The sequence below is a fragment of the Anabrus simplex genome, chromosome 7 (genome assembly GCF_040414725.1).
Source record: "Anabrus simplex isolate iqAnaSimp1 chromosome 7, ASM4041472v1, whole genome shotgun sequence".
In the NCBI taxonomy this organism is placed as follows: Eukaryota; Metazoa; Arthropoda; class Insecta; order Orthoptera; family Tettigoniidae; genus Anabrus; species Anabrus simplex.
In genome coordinates this window covers 141,470,102-141,484,364 of record NC_090271.1, presented here as the reverse complement: position 1 = coordinate 141,484,364, position 14,263 = coordinate 141,470,102, and the positions used below count along the sequence as shown (strand labels likewise).

The 14,263-nt window shown below is 43.6% G+C and overlaps 1 protein-coding gene across 1 annotated transcript in view; it reads right to left on the bottom strand.

Annotated features, from left to right (window-relative positions):
- The window catches only part of LOC136876978 (homeobox protein OTX2-like), a 257,983-nt gene that overhangs the window by 25,516 nt on the left and 218,204 nt on the right, over positions 1-14,263 (bottom strand). The window contains exon 5 of the mRNA XM_067150752.2: positions 5,895-6,443. Coding sequence (XP_067006853.2) covers positions 5,895-6,443 — 549 coding nt within the window. The remainder of the gene's footprint in view (positions 1-5,894; positions 6,444-14,263) is intronic.

The window sequence follows — 14,263 nt, the reverse complement described above, 5'->3', positions numbered from 1 at the left end:
ATCCAATGGATGTGGTGAATACGACCATATAGAGCTTATCGCGAACTTCGTTTTTTAAAAGACTACGATGGCACAGTTTGTCTAAATATAAATGGGGAAGAGATAGAGAGTGTGCGGGATTTCATCTTCTTAGGAGCCAAAATCAGTCAAAGTGGAGATTGCGGTCCTGATATCAAAGAGCGGATTTCGCTTGGACGTATCGCTATGATTACTATGTCCCCGATCTGGAAGAGCAGAGATATCAGTTTGGCTACCGAGTACAGATTAGTCAATGTGATTATATTCCCACTGTTCATATATGGATGTGAGAGCTGAACGTTGAAACAGGCAGACAAAAGGAAGATCGACGCTTTTGAGCTCTGGTGTTGGCGAAGACTCTTACGAATACCATGGACTGCAAAAATCATCAATAAGGCAGTTTTAGAGCACATCAAGACCCGTATGCCATTCGTTGGTGTGATTATGAAGCTGAGTCTAGCATAATTTGGCCACGTTATGGGATCAGATGCATTGGAAAAAGCAATCATGGTAGGAATGGTCAGAGGTACAAGAAGACCAGATCGCCAGAGGACTCGTTGGTTAGACACTATAACAGACTCAACCCTCACCCTAGAACAACTAAATGAGCCAGTGTGGAACAGGACAACTTGGAGAGCGCTAATTCATAGAGTCGCCGATGGTCGGATTCGACTGAACGGATGACATCACATCATCACGATGGCCTGAAGATACTAGAATGCCACATGATTCTTAACCGCACTGCTTGGCTTTCTTGACTTGGCTGTATAATATATCCACTCACGAGGGGACTAAAAGGAGTGACTTCCCAGCGGCTCTTAAGCTGGGAGCATGGGTTGATATCCGTGGGACCCCTTGTGGCATTGCTACCATTTACTTCTGCGAGTCTCCTCACTTCTATCTCACCTATCTGACCTCCCTTGGCACGGCTTTAGTTGGAAACTATGAACTACCAATATTCAACTAAAGTTTCAGCTTTTTCCTCATGGATTTACAGGGGTGAGGTTCTGTTGTCATATTTCCGCGAGTTGTAGTTATGCGCTGAACGTCTTTACAAATGGTAATGGATCAAACTGCTGGAGTGTGACATTGTTGTCAATGTAGTTTGTAAAAGTTAACTCTAATTGGAGTGAACATCTGTTGGTGACACATTTAAGTAAAATAAAATAAAATCCGGTCCAGCTAAACATCTGTCCCTTGGTCAAATCTTGTTCTGTTATGGTGTCGAGAGTAGGGTCTATTAGATTTGAAAGGTCTAAGGACTCCAGCCCTCAGTCTAGAATTAACGGAACTTTTGACGAACCTGACATCGAATCAGGGGGCCTCCGAGTGGACATGTAAGACGCTTTCCTTAGCCCCTCACAGATGGTACATCTGGCCTACTAGAGGAAGGTATATTTTGGGATCATTTCGAACAGTCGCGTATGGAAAGTACAGGAATGCGTCTGATACAGCAGTGCTGTAATGTTTGCTTGTTTGTAGGTCAACTCCTCAGTTCCCTTTCCCGATACAGGATCGGTGATGAGATGAGATGAAATTATATGGCATGTTTTTACGGCCGAATGCCTTTCCTGACACCAACTTCAGGCGAGGAGCGAATGAAGATGAAATAATAATAATAATAATAATAATAATAATAATAATAATAATAATAATAATAATAATAATAATAATAATAATAATAATAATAATGTGTGGCCTCCGGAGAGGCCTGATGCAGTCTTTTGATTCGACGCCCGTACGCGACTTGTGCGACGTGATGAGGCTGAAATTATGATGAAGACGACACATATACCCAGTCCCCGTGGCAGGGGATTCACCATTCATGGTTAAAATTCCCGAACCTCCCGGGAATCAAACCCGGAACCCCTGTGACCAAAGGCCAGCACGCTGACCATTTAGCCATGGACCCGGGCGTGAAGATAAAGTGAATGATGGTGAATGAAGTTGGGTAAGGAGGTGGAACGTAGTTTTTTTTGTTGTTGTTCGTTTTAGGTCGCAGCGACACAGATAGGTTTTATGGCGACGGTGGGAAAGGAAACGGCTAGGAATGGGAAGGAAGGGGCCGTGGTCTTAATGAAGGTACAGCCCCGGCATTTGCTTGGTGAAAACTTGGGAAACTTCGAAAAACCATCTTCAGGACTGCCGACACTGGGGATCGAAGCCAATATCTCCGGAATGCGCGTGAACCACGCAGACACTCCGGAATGTGCGTGAACCACGCAGACACTTGCTCGGTTGTGAAAGGAATCGGCTGTGACCTATGAATAGGAACTGTCCCGACATTTGCCTGGAAGTGAAAAATGGGAAACTATAGAAAACTATTCTCAGGGCAGCCGACGGTGGGGTTCGAACTAACTCCCGAATGCAGAGCTCGACTGCATAGCCGTAGCGCATTAACACGCGCGGCCATTCCGCTCGGTGACGTCCTGCAGCTTATCCCAGTTGTTGCTGGGGTTCCTGGAGCCACCTAGGCTATTATTATTATTATTATTATTATTATTATTATTATTATTATTATTATGTTTTGGCCGGGGGTTTAAGGCTGGGTGCTCTTACTGACACCACATGATTTCTGAGATGAAAGTCGCAACCAAGAATCGACTGGGATTCGAACCTCAGCCTTTCGGGTGGGGAGCCAGCAGCTAAGCCACTGAGCTAATCAAGAGCCCTTAATGTTGGCTGGTTTAATGTAAAAATATAGAGTTCAGGTAGAATCAGAATGATATTCTCCTCATACCTCTTCCTACACTCTGGTAGAGATAGTTAACACCGTTAAAATAAATAAGCTACAGTACTCGGACCATATAATGAGGAGAGAGTGATATCGTCTTCTGCGAATAATAATCATTCAATGGAAGACCGATGGAAAAAGTGCCACGGTAGAAGACGAACTTCTTAGTTGGACAACCATAAAATTGGGTTAACTGGAGTTGCAGTGAACTATTTAGCGCTGCTAGATCTAAGGAAGAAGAAGAAGAGGAAGAAGACTCTCGTAGCGTCGCGGTCAGCCGGATACTCCTCCTGATGCCAAAGAAACGTGAAAGGGGGTGTACTAAACTATTTCATGTTTTGTGGTGGTTGGTGTCCGCCTCTGTGGTTTAGTGGTTAGTGTGCTTAGACACTAACCACTATAGGTTTTATGGCGACGATAGGAGATGAAACGGGGGTCCCGGGTTCGATTCCCGGCTCTGCCAAGAAATTTGAAAAGTGATACGAGGGCTGGAACAGGCCCACTCAGCCTCGGTAAGTCAACTGAGTAGCCGTGGGTTCGATTCCAACCTCAGCCACCCTGGAAGTGGTTTTCCGTGGTTTCCCCACTCCTCCTCAGACAAATGCCGGGATGGTACCTAACGTAAGGCCACGGCCGCTTCCTTCCCTCTTCCTTGTCTATCCCTTCAAACCTTTCCATCCCCCCCTCCCCGCAAGGCCCCTGTTCCGCATAGCAGGTGAGGCCGCCTGGGCGAGGTACTGGTCATCCTCCCCAGTTGTATCCCCTATCCAGAGTCTGAAGCTCCAGGACATTGCCCTTGAGGCGGTAGAGGTGGGATCCCTCGCTGATTCTGAGGGGATAACCGACCCTGGAGGGTACACAGATGAAGAAGCAGAAGAAAAAGAAGAAGTGGCGGTTGGTATTTAGTATTTATTATTAATGAACAAAACAGGCTTCCAGCCCAGATACATGTTCACAAAGCAATAATCCTATTAATATAATAATAATAATAATAATAATAATAATAATAATAATAATAATAACAATAATAATAATAATATTGGTTAGTTGGTTGGTTGGTTGGTTGGTTGGTTGGTTGGTTGGTACTGTGATGAGTTTGTGCGTTAATGAAGAAGTGTGCATAAGATAACACAAACACCCAGTTTCCGAGCCCGAGGAATTACCTGGATTCGATTAAAATCCCAAGCCCTGTCAGGAATCCAAGCTGGGACTCTTTGAACTGAAGGCCACTACGTTGTTCACTATCCAGGGAGATTATGATCACAACGTAGAACTTCCACCTGTGGGTGGTATACGTCCACGGCATTCCCTGTCTGTCGTAAGAGGTGACTGAAAGGGGAAACTCCAGGGGCTCACAACTTGGAATAGTGATTTGAGGACCATGGGGTCCGTAATAAAGGCAGCACTAACAGATGGACACAAGTCTTCTGTAGATCAAATGAGGGGATTTATTAATGAGTTTGGAGGATAAACAACAAATTTCGTTAGTTATTGCTCGCAATACTGATTATGAACATTTTGAGTCTGGCATTGGTTCCCCTTACTTGAGCCAGTCTCTTTCTTATCTGACTTCCAATGGTCCACTCTTTTCCTCTTTTGACTCGAACAGTATTAAGTATCCAAGGCCTCAGGAGTCTCTCATTTTCCCACCCTTCGTGGTCCATCTCTTTCTTTCGCCGATAGTTTCATTCCTGATTAGTGTTAAGAGAGGATGGTCGCCAAGTGTTACGCTGCTTCCTCTTAAAGCATTAATCGCTACCACTGCAAACGTAGTATGCGAGCTTGATAGCTGCAGTCGCTTAAGTGGGGCCAGTATCCAGTATTAGGGAGATAGTGGGTTCGAACCCCACTGTCGGCAGCCCTGAAGATTGTTTTCCGTGGTTTGCCATTTTCACACCACAAATGCCGGGGCTGTATCTTGATTAACGCCACGGCCGCTTCCTTCCCACTCCTAGCCCTTTCCCGTCCCCTCGTCGCCGTAAAACCTATCTGTGTCGGTGCGACGTAAAGCAACTTGTAAAAAAACAACGTAGTATATGCTACGGGGCTGATGACCTTAGATGTTAGGCCCCTTTAAACAACAACAACAACAACAACAACAATAATAATAATAATAATAATAATAATAATAATAATAATAATAATAATAATAATAATCAGTATATGCTGCTGGACGACGACGGGAAGTGAACCTACTGAGGGTATGATAGCCAAGTGGCGTTGGCACTGGCTTCTTAGGAAACCGTCGCGGTTCATATTCCACGCAGTGCACGTGAGGTTTTTGAAATGAAAAGTCACGACTCGGATTCCTCTTAGAAATGGAGACCGTGTGACGATCAATCAATCAATCAATCAATCAATCAATCAATCAATCAATCAATCAATCAATCAATCAATCAATCAATCAATCAATCAATCAATCAATCAATCAATCAATCAATCAATCACTATTGATCTGCATTTAGGGCAGTCGCCCAGGTGACAGATTCCCTATCTGTTGTTTTCCTAGCCTTTTCTTAAATGATTGCAAATAAATTGGAAATTTATTGAATATCTCCCTTGGTAAGTTATTCCAATTTCTAACTCCTCTTCCTATAAACGAATATTTGCCCCAGTTTGTCCTCTTGAATTCCAAATTTATCTTCATATTGTGATCTTTCCTACTTTTAAAGACACCACTCAAACTTATTCGTCTACTGATGTCATTCCACGCCATTTCTCCACTGACAGCTCGGAACATACCACTTAGTCGAACAGCTCGTCTCCTTTCTCCCAAGTCTTCCCAGTCCAAATTTTGCAACATTTTTGTAACGCTACTCTTTTGTCGGAAATCACCTAGAACAAATCGAGATGCTTTTCTTTGGATTTTTTTGTAGTTCTTGAATCAAGTAATCCCGGTGAGGGTCCCATACACTGGAACCATACTCTAGTTGGGGTCTTACCAGAGACTTATATGCCCTCTCCTTTACCTCCTTACAACAACTCCTAAATACGCTCATAACCATGTGCAGAGATCTGTACCCTTTATTTACAATGATATTTATGTGATTACCCCAATGAAGATCTTTCCTTATATTAAGACCTAGGTAGGCCTACTTACAATGATCACATCACCAGCTAGTAAGATTGTGTTTGAACTTACCGAAACGTTGAGCTGCGAGTGGGACATGGCGGACGCAGGGCCCAGGTAGTCCATGTTAGTGTAGTAAGCACCGTAGTTCTGATGTGGGGGCGGATAGCAGTTTGCGGCTTGCGCGGTGCCCGTCGTCCCACCTCCCGCCCCGACTGTTGCGTAGCTGCTCCTATGGTGCTGGTCGAGACAGCTGTCGATTGCTGCGGGGCTCCAGATAGCGTTACTGGGGTTGTACACGGCGGTGGAACTGTTGGCTGAGATGGGGGGCGAGCTGCTTAGGAGCGGCTTGATGTAGCCGGCCCCAGGCGAGTCACGATGAGGGGCGGTGGGAGGGGCGGCCACACTAGGCGGCGAGCTGGTCGTCGAGCTGGGAGTGTTGTTATTGTTGTTTGGTGGCGGCGGGGACTTGCTGCACGCTGCTTTACTCTTGGCGCTCCCTGAACCCGACCCTCGCCCGCCGCTACCTTTCTCATTCCCGTTCTGTTGGTGTTGCTGTTGTTGCTGGTGTTGCTGCTTCTGCTGCTGCCGACACTTGGCTCGCCTGTTCTTGAACCACACCTGCAACAACAAGATGAGTTTCACATCAGGAAGAACTGGCAATTTCCAATGGCGTTTGGTCGAATTTTGTTTAGAGGAAGCAGTGGTGTAAGATAGGGCCCCTTCAATCTATTCCTTTCATAATGAGACAGGGACGTACCACAGGGGGAGGGTACGTGGGTTGGGGGAGGGGGGAGCTAGACCCCCATGGAATTTTTACAAAAGGAAATAAACGGAAACTGACGATAAACAATTCAAAGTCGACACAATGGAGACATAATGGTAAAACCAACAATCTCTTGAATCTAGTTTCTCAGAAGCCCCGAAAGTTGGATTTTATATTGTAATCTGAATACACCATTCACTGTAAAACTGTTGACCTTGATCACATTGTTCTTGTTCTGTATTTTGCAGTGTACTGAAATCCGACTGCCAAAGTAATTCACTTGTATCAGTGTCCTTATAATGACACCGATGCATGCACGCACCACACACTCACAAGCCCCTTCATTATGCCCTAGCATCATCCTGTAACTATAACCCCCCCCCCATCCTTAGGTCGATCATGGCTACGCTACTCTAATGAGAGAACGTAATAGATGTTCTATCTTTGTTCATTTTAGTCTGAAATACACAACATTTGTGAGGCAGTTAATATAGTACAAAAGAAACAAAAATTTGGTTTAAATTGAGTAAAATATGTTTCATTGACCCAGGCGCACTATTTGTTTTTGTGTTTTTGGCTTGAGAGTGATTGTTAAGATTACGAAGGTCAAAGAATAATTTGTAGTGTTATTAATCTATAGGCTATATAAGTTATATAAAATATGAGTTTTGTCTGTACATTGCTCAGAATTTTAAAAGAATGGTATTTCTGTATCGGTTGTGTCCACAGTAACAAAGAAATGCGCTATTTACTTTTCCGTAATTTCTGGCTGTCTCTCTGTATGTATGTACACGAAACACGAGAAAACGGCTGAAGATAATTTAATCAAAATAGGTATGTAAGGTCAGGGAATGAGCCACTACAATCTAGGCTATAAATCATTGTATTCACGCTGACAGAAATACTAGTTTAGGGGAAGGCCTAAAATTTAATTCTCAAATATTTATGTTATTAGTGATCCTATCGATAAATAGTGCATACCGGTAACTGAAGATATACACAGACTGAGCAAATGTCATGGGATAGCGGAGCACTGATGCGCAGGTGTGTTGTCTGTACACCACACGTCCCTTGTGCCAGCGGCAGTTCTGTATGATACCTTGTGAGCAGCGGCTGTGCATGTGACAGTTGTAACTTGGAACGTTGTCGTGAGCTGACACCGTTCGAACGGGGTATGGTGGTCGGTACCCGACGGATGGGAAGTGCGATTTCGGAAGTGGTGCGAGACTTCGGCTTCACACGATCAACCGTGTCCTGGGTGTATCGTGAATGGTTGAATGTGGGTGTCACTGTCCACAACAGACGAACGACCGGCCATCCAGCCACCCTCGATGACCGTGACCGGCGACATCTGAGACGGATTGTCAATAGTGACAGACGGGCAACCATGCAACAAATCACGGCTCAATTCAACACAGACCGTGCTAGACACGTCTCCCAGTGGACAATCCGTAGGAACATGGGTTCTATGGGGTATGGGAGCGCGCGCCGCACACGGGTGCCACTGTTAACTCAACGTCATCGGGCACAACGACGCGCATTTGTCGCCAGTCACCAAGGATGGACACTGGAAAAATGGCGTAACGTGATATGGTCGGACGAATCACGATTTCAACTGCACCATGCCGATGGGAGGCACCGTGTATGGCGCAGACCACAGGAAGCGATGGATCCCGCCTGCCTCCAAGGTGTGGTCTGGGGTGCATTTTCCTGGTATGGAATGGGGCCCCTAGTTGTTCTGGAAAAGACTTTGAATGGTACGCGGTATGTTGAGCTACTCGGAGATCATCTCCACCCATTTTTGGCCTTCCAGCTCCCAGACGGTTCTGCGGTGTTTCAAGATGATAACGCGCCGCCACATCGCTCCCACGTCGCCCGGGAATGGTTCCAGGAACATGCAGCGGAGGTTCAACGACTGCCATGGCCACCCAGGAGCACCGATATGAACCCTATCGAGCATATCTGGGATGTCCTGGAACGCAGGCTCCGTGCCATGGATCCTGCACCCACGAACAGACCAGCATTGGCGGCCGCTCTGCAAACGATTTGGTGTCAGTTGCGTCCTGAGGACTACCAGGGACTTGTTGACTCACTTCCACGGCGTCTCACTGCAGTTCTCAGGGCCAGAGGAGGCCCCATACGCTATTAGGTGACTATACCATGACATTTGCTAAGTCAGTATATAGAATTACCTTTTCGATCATTTATGTCTTATACATTTTTATCGTACCGGCTATGATAACAGAGATATTATTTAATTTGTATTTTTGTTGTTAAGTCCATGCCGAGCCACGAGAAAATGGGTGAACAGAATTTAATGAAAATCGGTATATAGAGTCGTGGAATACGAAACTACAGTCTAAGCTATAAACAATTTTATTCACCCTGGTTGATATGGTAGTTTAGGGGAAGGCGCCTAAAATTTAATTTTGAAATACCTACAGATACATTATTGGTCCTATAGAAAAGTGCTACATAACAGAATTGATAGAGAATACCATTTCCGATCATTATATTTTATTCAGCTTTACCGTACCGACTATGATGAGAGTGGTATTAAAGAGTCGCAAGAAATCTAAATGTAAAGGCCTCCAGTATCGAAAGCTCATAAAATTGATCAACAATAACGTTACCGTTGACCATTGTTTGTTGAAATGTTATTTGTCTCTTATGCTGCCACTCATCTCCGATAGATGGGATTACTGCTGCGTACCGAATACAACAGCCTGCTTGAATATTAGCGGGAATAGTAGGGGAGTTAGATAAATTTCTTTTCTAGCATACCATTCCTCGGGTTCATAAATTTTCTGATATTGCTGGGACATAACACGCTGGTTCATCATAGTATTCCAGCTATTCGATCCCTACTCTGACGAGCTGATTGGATTGACCAGTGTACACAATTAACGGAATAATGGCAGAAGCTCACTTATGACCTGGCCTAGAATTACAATTTCAGCCTCTTCCAAATTATAGCACCACAATTCACTAAATAATTCAAAATTCAACACTGAAATGAGCCGTTTCATAAGAAAAGCTTCTTCCTCTTCACTTTTATTAAATTCTACATTTATTTTATTCAAATTAGCAGCCAAGAGGGTGTTTCTCCTCTGACTTGGAGAAAAAATTTGCCTCGAAGTCAGATAGATTTCCCCCCGCCAGTGTCTTGAATTGAAATTTTCCAACTCAACAGGTACGCCTAGGAAATAGATAAGTAAAAGGGCATAGTGTTTGCCCTGGGATTCTCCACTCTTCGCCCCCCTCGTCACCGAAAATAAGAGTGTTCACGGCTCACGGTTGTCTGCGGCCTGGTCATTCCAGCTCTGGAATTTTAGACTGTTAGATCGGCAGCGTACTACTGTTCGTTAAAAGTGAGAAATTGTGTGGTTTTTAATTTGATCGAGTATTTCATATGATAGCATTGCTTTTAATCGCGACATTTCTACTGGCGTCATTGTAATGACCTATGTTGATTTCAGTTGGGAAAACCACTAAGGCAGTCATTCTCAGGATGTAAAAAAGGCAAGTGGAAAGTGAGATTCTCCCGTTATAATGAAAATTCCCCAACTTGATTGTGACTGATGGTAGGCAAGTGGGCCTACCATTACAATGAAAATTCCCTAACAAAGTCTTCACATAAAATCAGGAGATTATGTTTATGGATCGTAGGTTTGTTTACACTGAACCGATGCGTCGGCCAGGTTGGTTTTGTACTAAGGTCTGATACTATTGGAGATGGTCTTGATGCACCCCAAGTGAACTCCGCCATCTCGATGGAGACCAAAGAGGATATAATAGTGGAGACGGCTGTGCAAGTGTACACGGCCGACTGGATCCCTTGCTGCGCTCCTTATACCGGCCTTGACAATCGCTTGTGAAGCCCAGCATAAAGCTGTAATAGGAAAGTTTCACCATAATGCCGCTGAAGCGCTGGCCTCCTACTCACTGACAGGAAGCTGTATACCGCAAATTACCGCATTTCCACTTTATTTATATAGTTTTGTTGTCGTAAATGTTGGCAATGTGTTCGCAATGAGGTGCTTGTTGGCTTGATATTGAGAGTTGATAGTTTTGCGCTAGTGAGTTGGTTGTTTTTTTTTTTTTTTTTTTTTTTGCGTAGTGTGGTGATTATATTTTAAAAATTGTGTTTACAAATTTTGGAATTAGCGACATTATTGTGCGCCTTTTTATACTTCGAGCAAAAATTTTCTGCAAACAAGAACAAATGTAATGAGTGGCTCAAATTGATTTCTCGCTGTAACTTCGTCCTAAACAAGAATTTTAATTTACGCGCTAATTCGTTTTTCCTTTTTTCTTTTTTTTCTTTTCTTTAACTACTGTGTTTGGAAATATTCGAATATGTATTGCTGTGTGCCTCTTTGTATTTCGAACAGGAAAAAGAGAGCAAAGGGACACTATCATTTCACGAATTCTCTGTAGACCAGGACAAAACTACGGAGTGGCTCAAAGTAATTAGCAGTTTCATCTTAATTTTCCGTTTCTATTTTGGGTATTTATCGTCTTTCTTTCTTTCTTTCTTTCTTTCTTTCTTTCTTTCTTTCTTTCTTTCATAATCTGTTTACCCCTCCAGGGTTGGCTTTTCCCTCTACAATCTCAAGGGTAGTGTCCTGGAACGTGAGACTTCAGGTCGGGAATACAACTGGGAAGGATGACAAGTACCTCTCCCAGGCGCCCGCAACTGCTATGCTGAACAGGGGCCTTGTGTTGCGGATTGGAATATTGGAAGGGATAGACAAGGAAGAGGTACCATCCCCGCATTTGCCTGGAGAAGTGGGAATCTATGGAAAACCACTTCGAGGATGCCTGGGGTGGGAATCGATCCCTCCTCTACTCAGTTGACCTCCCAAGGCTGAGTGGACCCAGTTCCAGGCCTCGTACCACTTTTGAAATTTTCTTGACAGGACCAGGAATCGAACCCGGGCCTCCGGGGGTGGCAGATAATATCGCTAATCGGGTATTTTTACCCCTTAATTTTCTTTCATTGAATAACCCTTTAGGCGGAGTCGTATTTACCATATGACAGCAACACAACACATTTTTATCCAATATAATCTGACAAGTAAAAAGCATTATTGTTATGACGGTAAGGCTAACGTATGAAGTGTTGTTACCTGAGCAATGAACAGTTTACAACGTATTTCCTCAAAATACTTTTCTCTCTCTGAATTTTTATTTAAAATTCTTCTTCTTTTTTGCTATTTGTTTTACGTCGTACCGACACAGATAGATCTTATGGCGACGGTGGGATAGGAAAGGGCTAGGAGTGGGAGGGAAACGGTCGTGGCCTTAACTGAGGTACAGCCTAATGTGAAAATGGGAAACCACGGAAAATCATCTTCAGAGCTACCGACAGTGGGGTTCGAACCCACTCTCTCCCGGATGCAAGCTCACAGCGGCGCGCCCCTAACAGCACGGCCAACTCACCCGGTATTTAAAATTCTAGTGCAAGGTATGAATGATATATAATCTGAAACTATATATATATATATTGGAATTAAAATTTAAACATGTTTGAGTCAAAATATTTATGTTATCCATACAACGAATATAGAAAAATGTGAGACTTTTATGTTTTGTCCAGTCCCCTTCCTGAGAGCAGCACTTGAAGAATTTTAAAGCTCTAATTGAACAACGATTCTTAATCTCAAGATTAACATCAGAAGACAAAAGTATTCTGGTAAGTTCTGCTATGTATCTAAATGCGATGATAATAAAAGCGATTACTTTTATTCCTGACAGTTAAGGAACGTCAGTGGGACTACGCCATCTCTCCGCAGTTCCATTTCACGACGTTATTTTTGCACATATCAATGAAAGTAGCCTTTAGGATTAATCATTTTAACAGTATTAGCCAATATAATACATTTTATTCCCTAAATTAAGATAAATTGGCAATCAGAGTCAATATCAGAACGTCAGCTGGACTACTCCATCTATCCGCAGTTTCATTTCACGACATTATTTTGGCAAAGATCAACGAAAGTAACCTTTAGGATTAATAATTTTAACAGTATTAACATATGTAACATTATCCATAACTCTAAATTACGATAAATCAGCAATCAAAGTCAATATCTTTTCCATAAAGAAGTATGCATTTATACCGTAAATAGATAGGCCGCCAGCGCCACGTGTCGAGCTGTGGAACTACTCCGATTACAGTGCGTGGACCCGATTGTCAAGGCCGGTTAGGAGCTAGCTAGAGCGACGCATCAAGTCGGCCGTGAAGTGTATTGGTTAGTACGAGCAAATGTCGAAAGAGGGTGCGGAGTGTTATTGTGCTGCTACCAGTGACAGTGTGAGGAACTTGCAAGAAGCATTCAGTGCCAATAAGCTTAGCTTACAAGGAATATATTCCTAACCAATAAGAGACTACTGTATCTCAAAAACCGCCGTCTCCAGAGATTGAGACGGCGGTGATCTCAAAGGATATACAAAGAAAACTATAAAGTAAGTATAAGTAATCCACAAGATGGCGACACAGAATATAAATTAAATAGATAATTCATGAATTGTATTCGCTGCAACTGGGTATATGTAATGCTCATTTTACATCTAGTGTAGGCAATATTCGCAGCCGACAATCACATTTATAATACTCGTCACGTAAGACTACACACTGAAAAGCAAATATCGCCGCCCTATGTCGGTGGATGCAGAGTGGGCCTCGGCCGTCAAGTGGCCACGGCTGGTCCATGGTCCAACAGCTCTGCACTCTGACCGGGCAACCGAGCAGAGGAGGGGTGGCCACGGCTCTACCGTGGCTCTACGCGTCTGCATTAGGGAAACGGGACATGGCTGGCCCTCACGGCTTTCCCCAACCGTCGGCTGTCCTGAGAATGGTTTTCCGTGGTTTCCCATTCACCTGCACTAAGGGGAATGCTGGGACAGTTCCTAGTATAGGCCACGGCTGCCAATCCCCTCAACTTCTTCGAAGATCTCCTTCACCGTCATCAGTCTCCCGGCCTGAGAGACGGCGTCACCGTCTAAGAGGCCCGCCTCTCCCTTCAAGGGAGGAATGACAACGTTTTAGTAGTAGTAGTCGCCGCTCTATTCCCTTTATTTAATGGCTCGTCACTGCTGCCAACTTGACTAGTTACATATTTAAGTCAGGAGACATAATCATCAATAAACTAACCTCAATGTATCAATACTGTAATTGAGGTTCCCTTACCCAAGTAAATGAACAATCAATATATTCATAATTATGTCGGTTACCAAGCTCAATGAGGATTAAGGAAATACACACTCTTTCTCATCCTCACTTAATTTAATGCTATATATTTCTGCCTTTATTTTGATGTACCGGTACGCATTACTATAACCGTAATCTTCCGGTGTTTGCCTGGTGTAAATAATTCAGCTCCCTTCTTGACATTTGATCTTAATTGTCGGACTTACTTGAAACCACGCTGTAATAATACAACCAAATATATTACATGCACATATGCCGTAAGTCAATAAGAATGCACAAAGGCTAAATCTGGAAACTGCACCAAAGTTGTGACAAGAGAAGGTTAGGTTAGGTTAGGTTAGGTTAGGTTGATAAAAAAAAATTCCTTCCGTTTCAAATGAACTGATCTTTATAGAGGAGGTAATGTTGCTTGACTTTTCGGAGGAGTTCTTTGCAGATTTTTCTTGCTTCTTATTCATC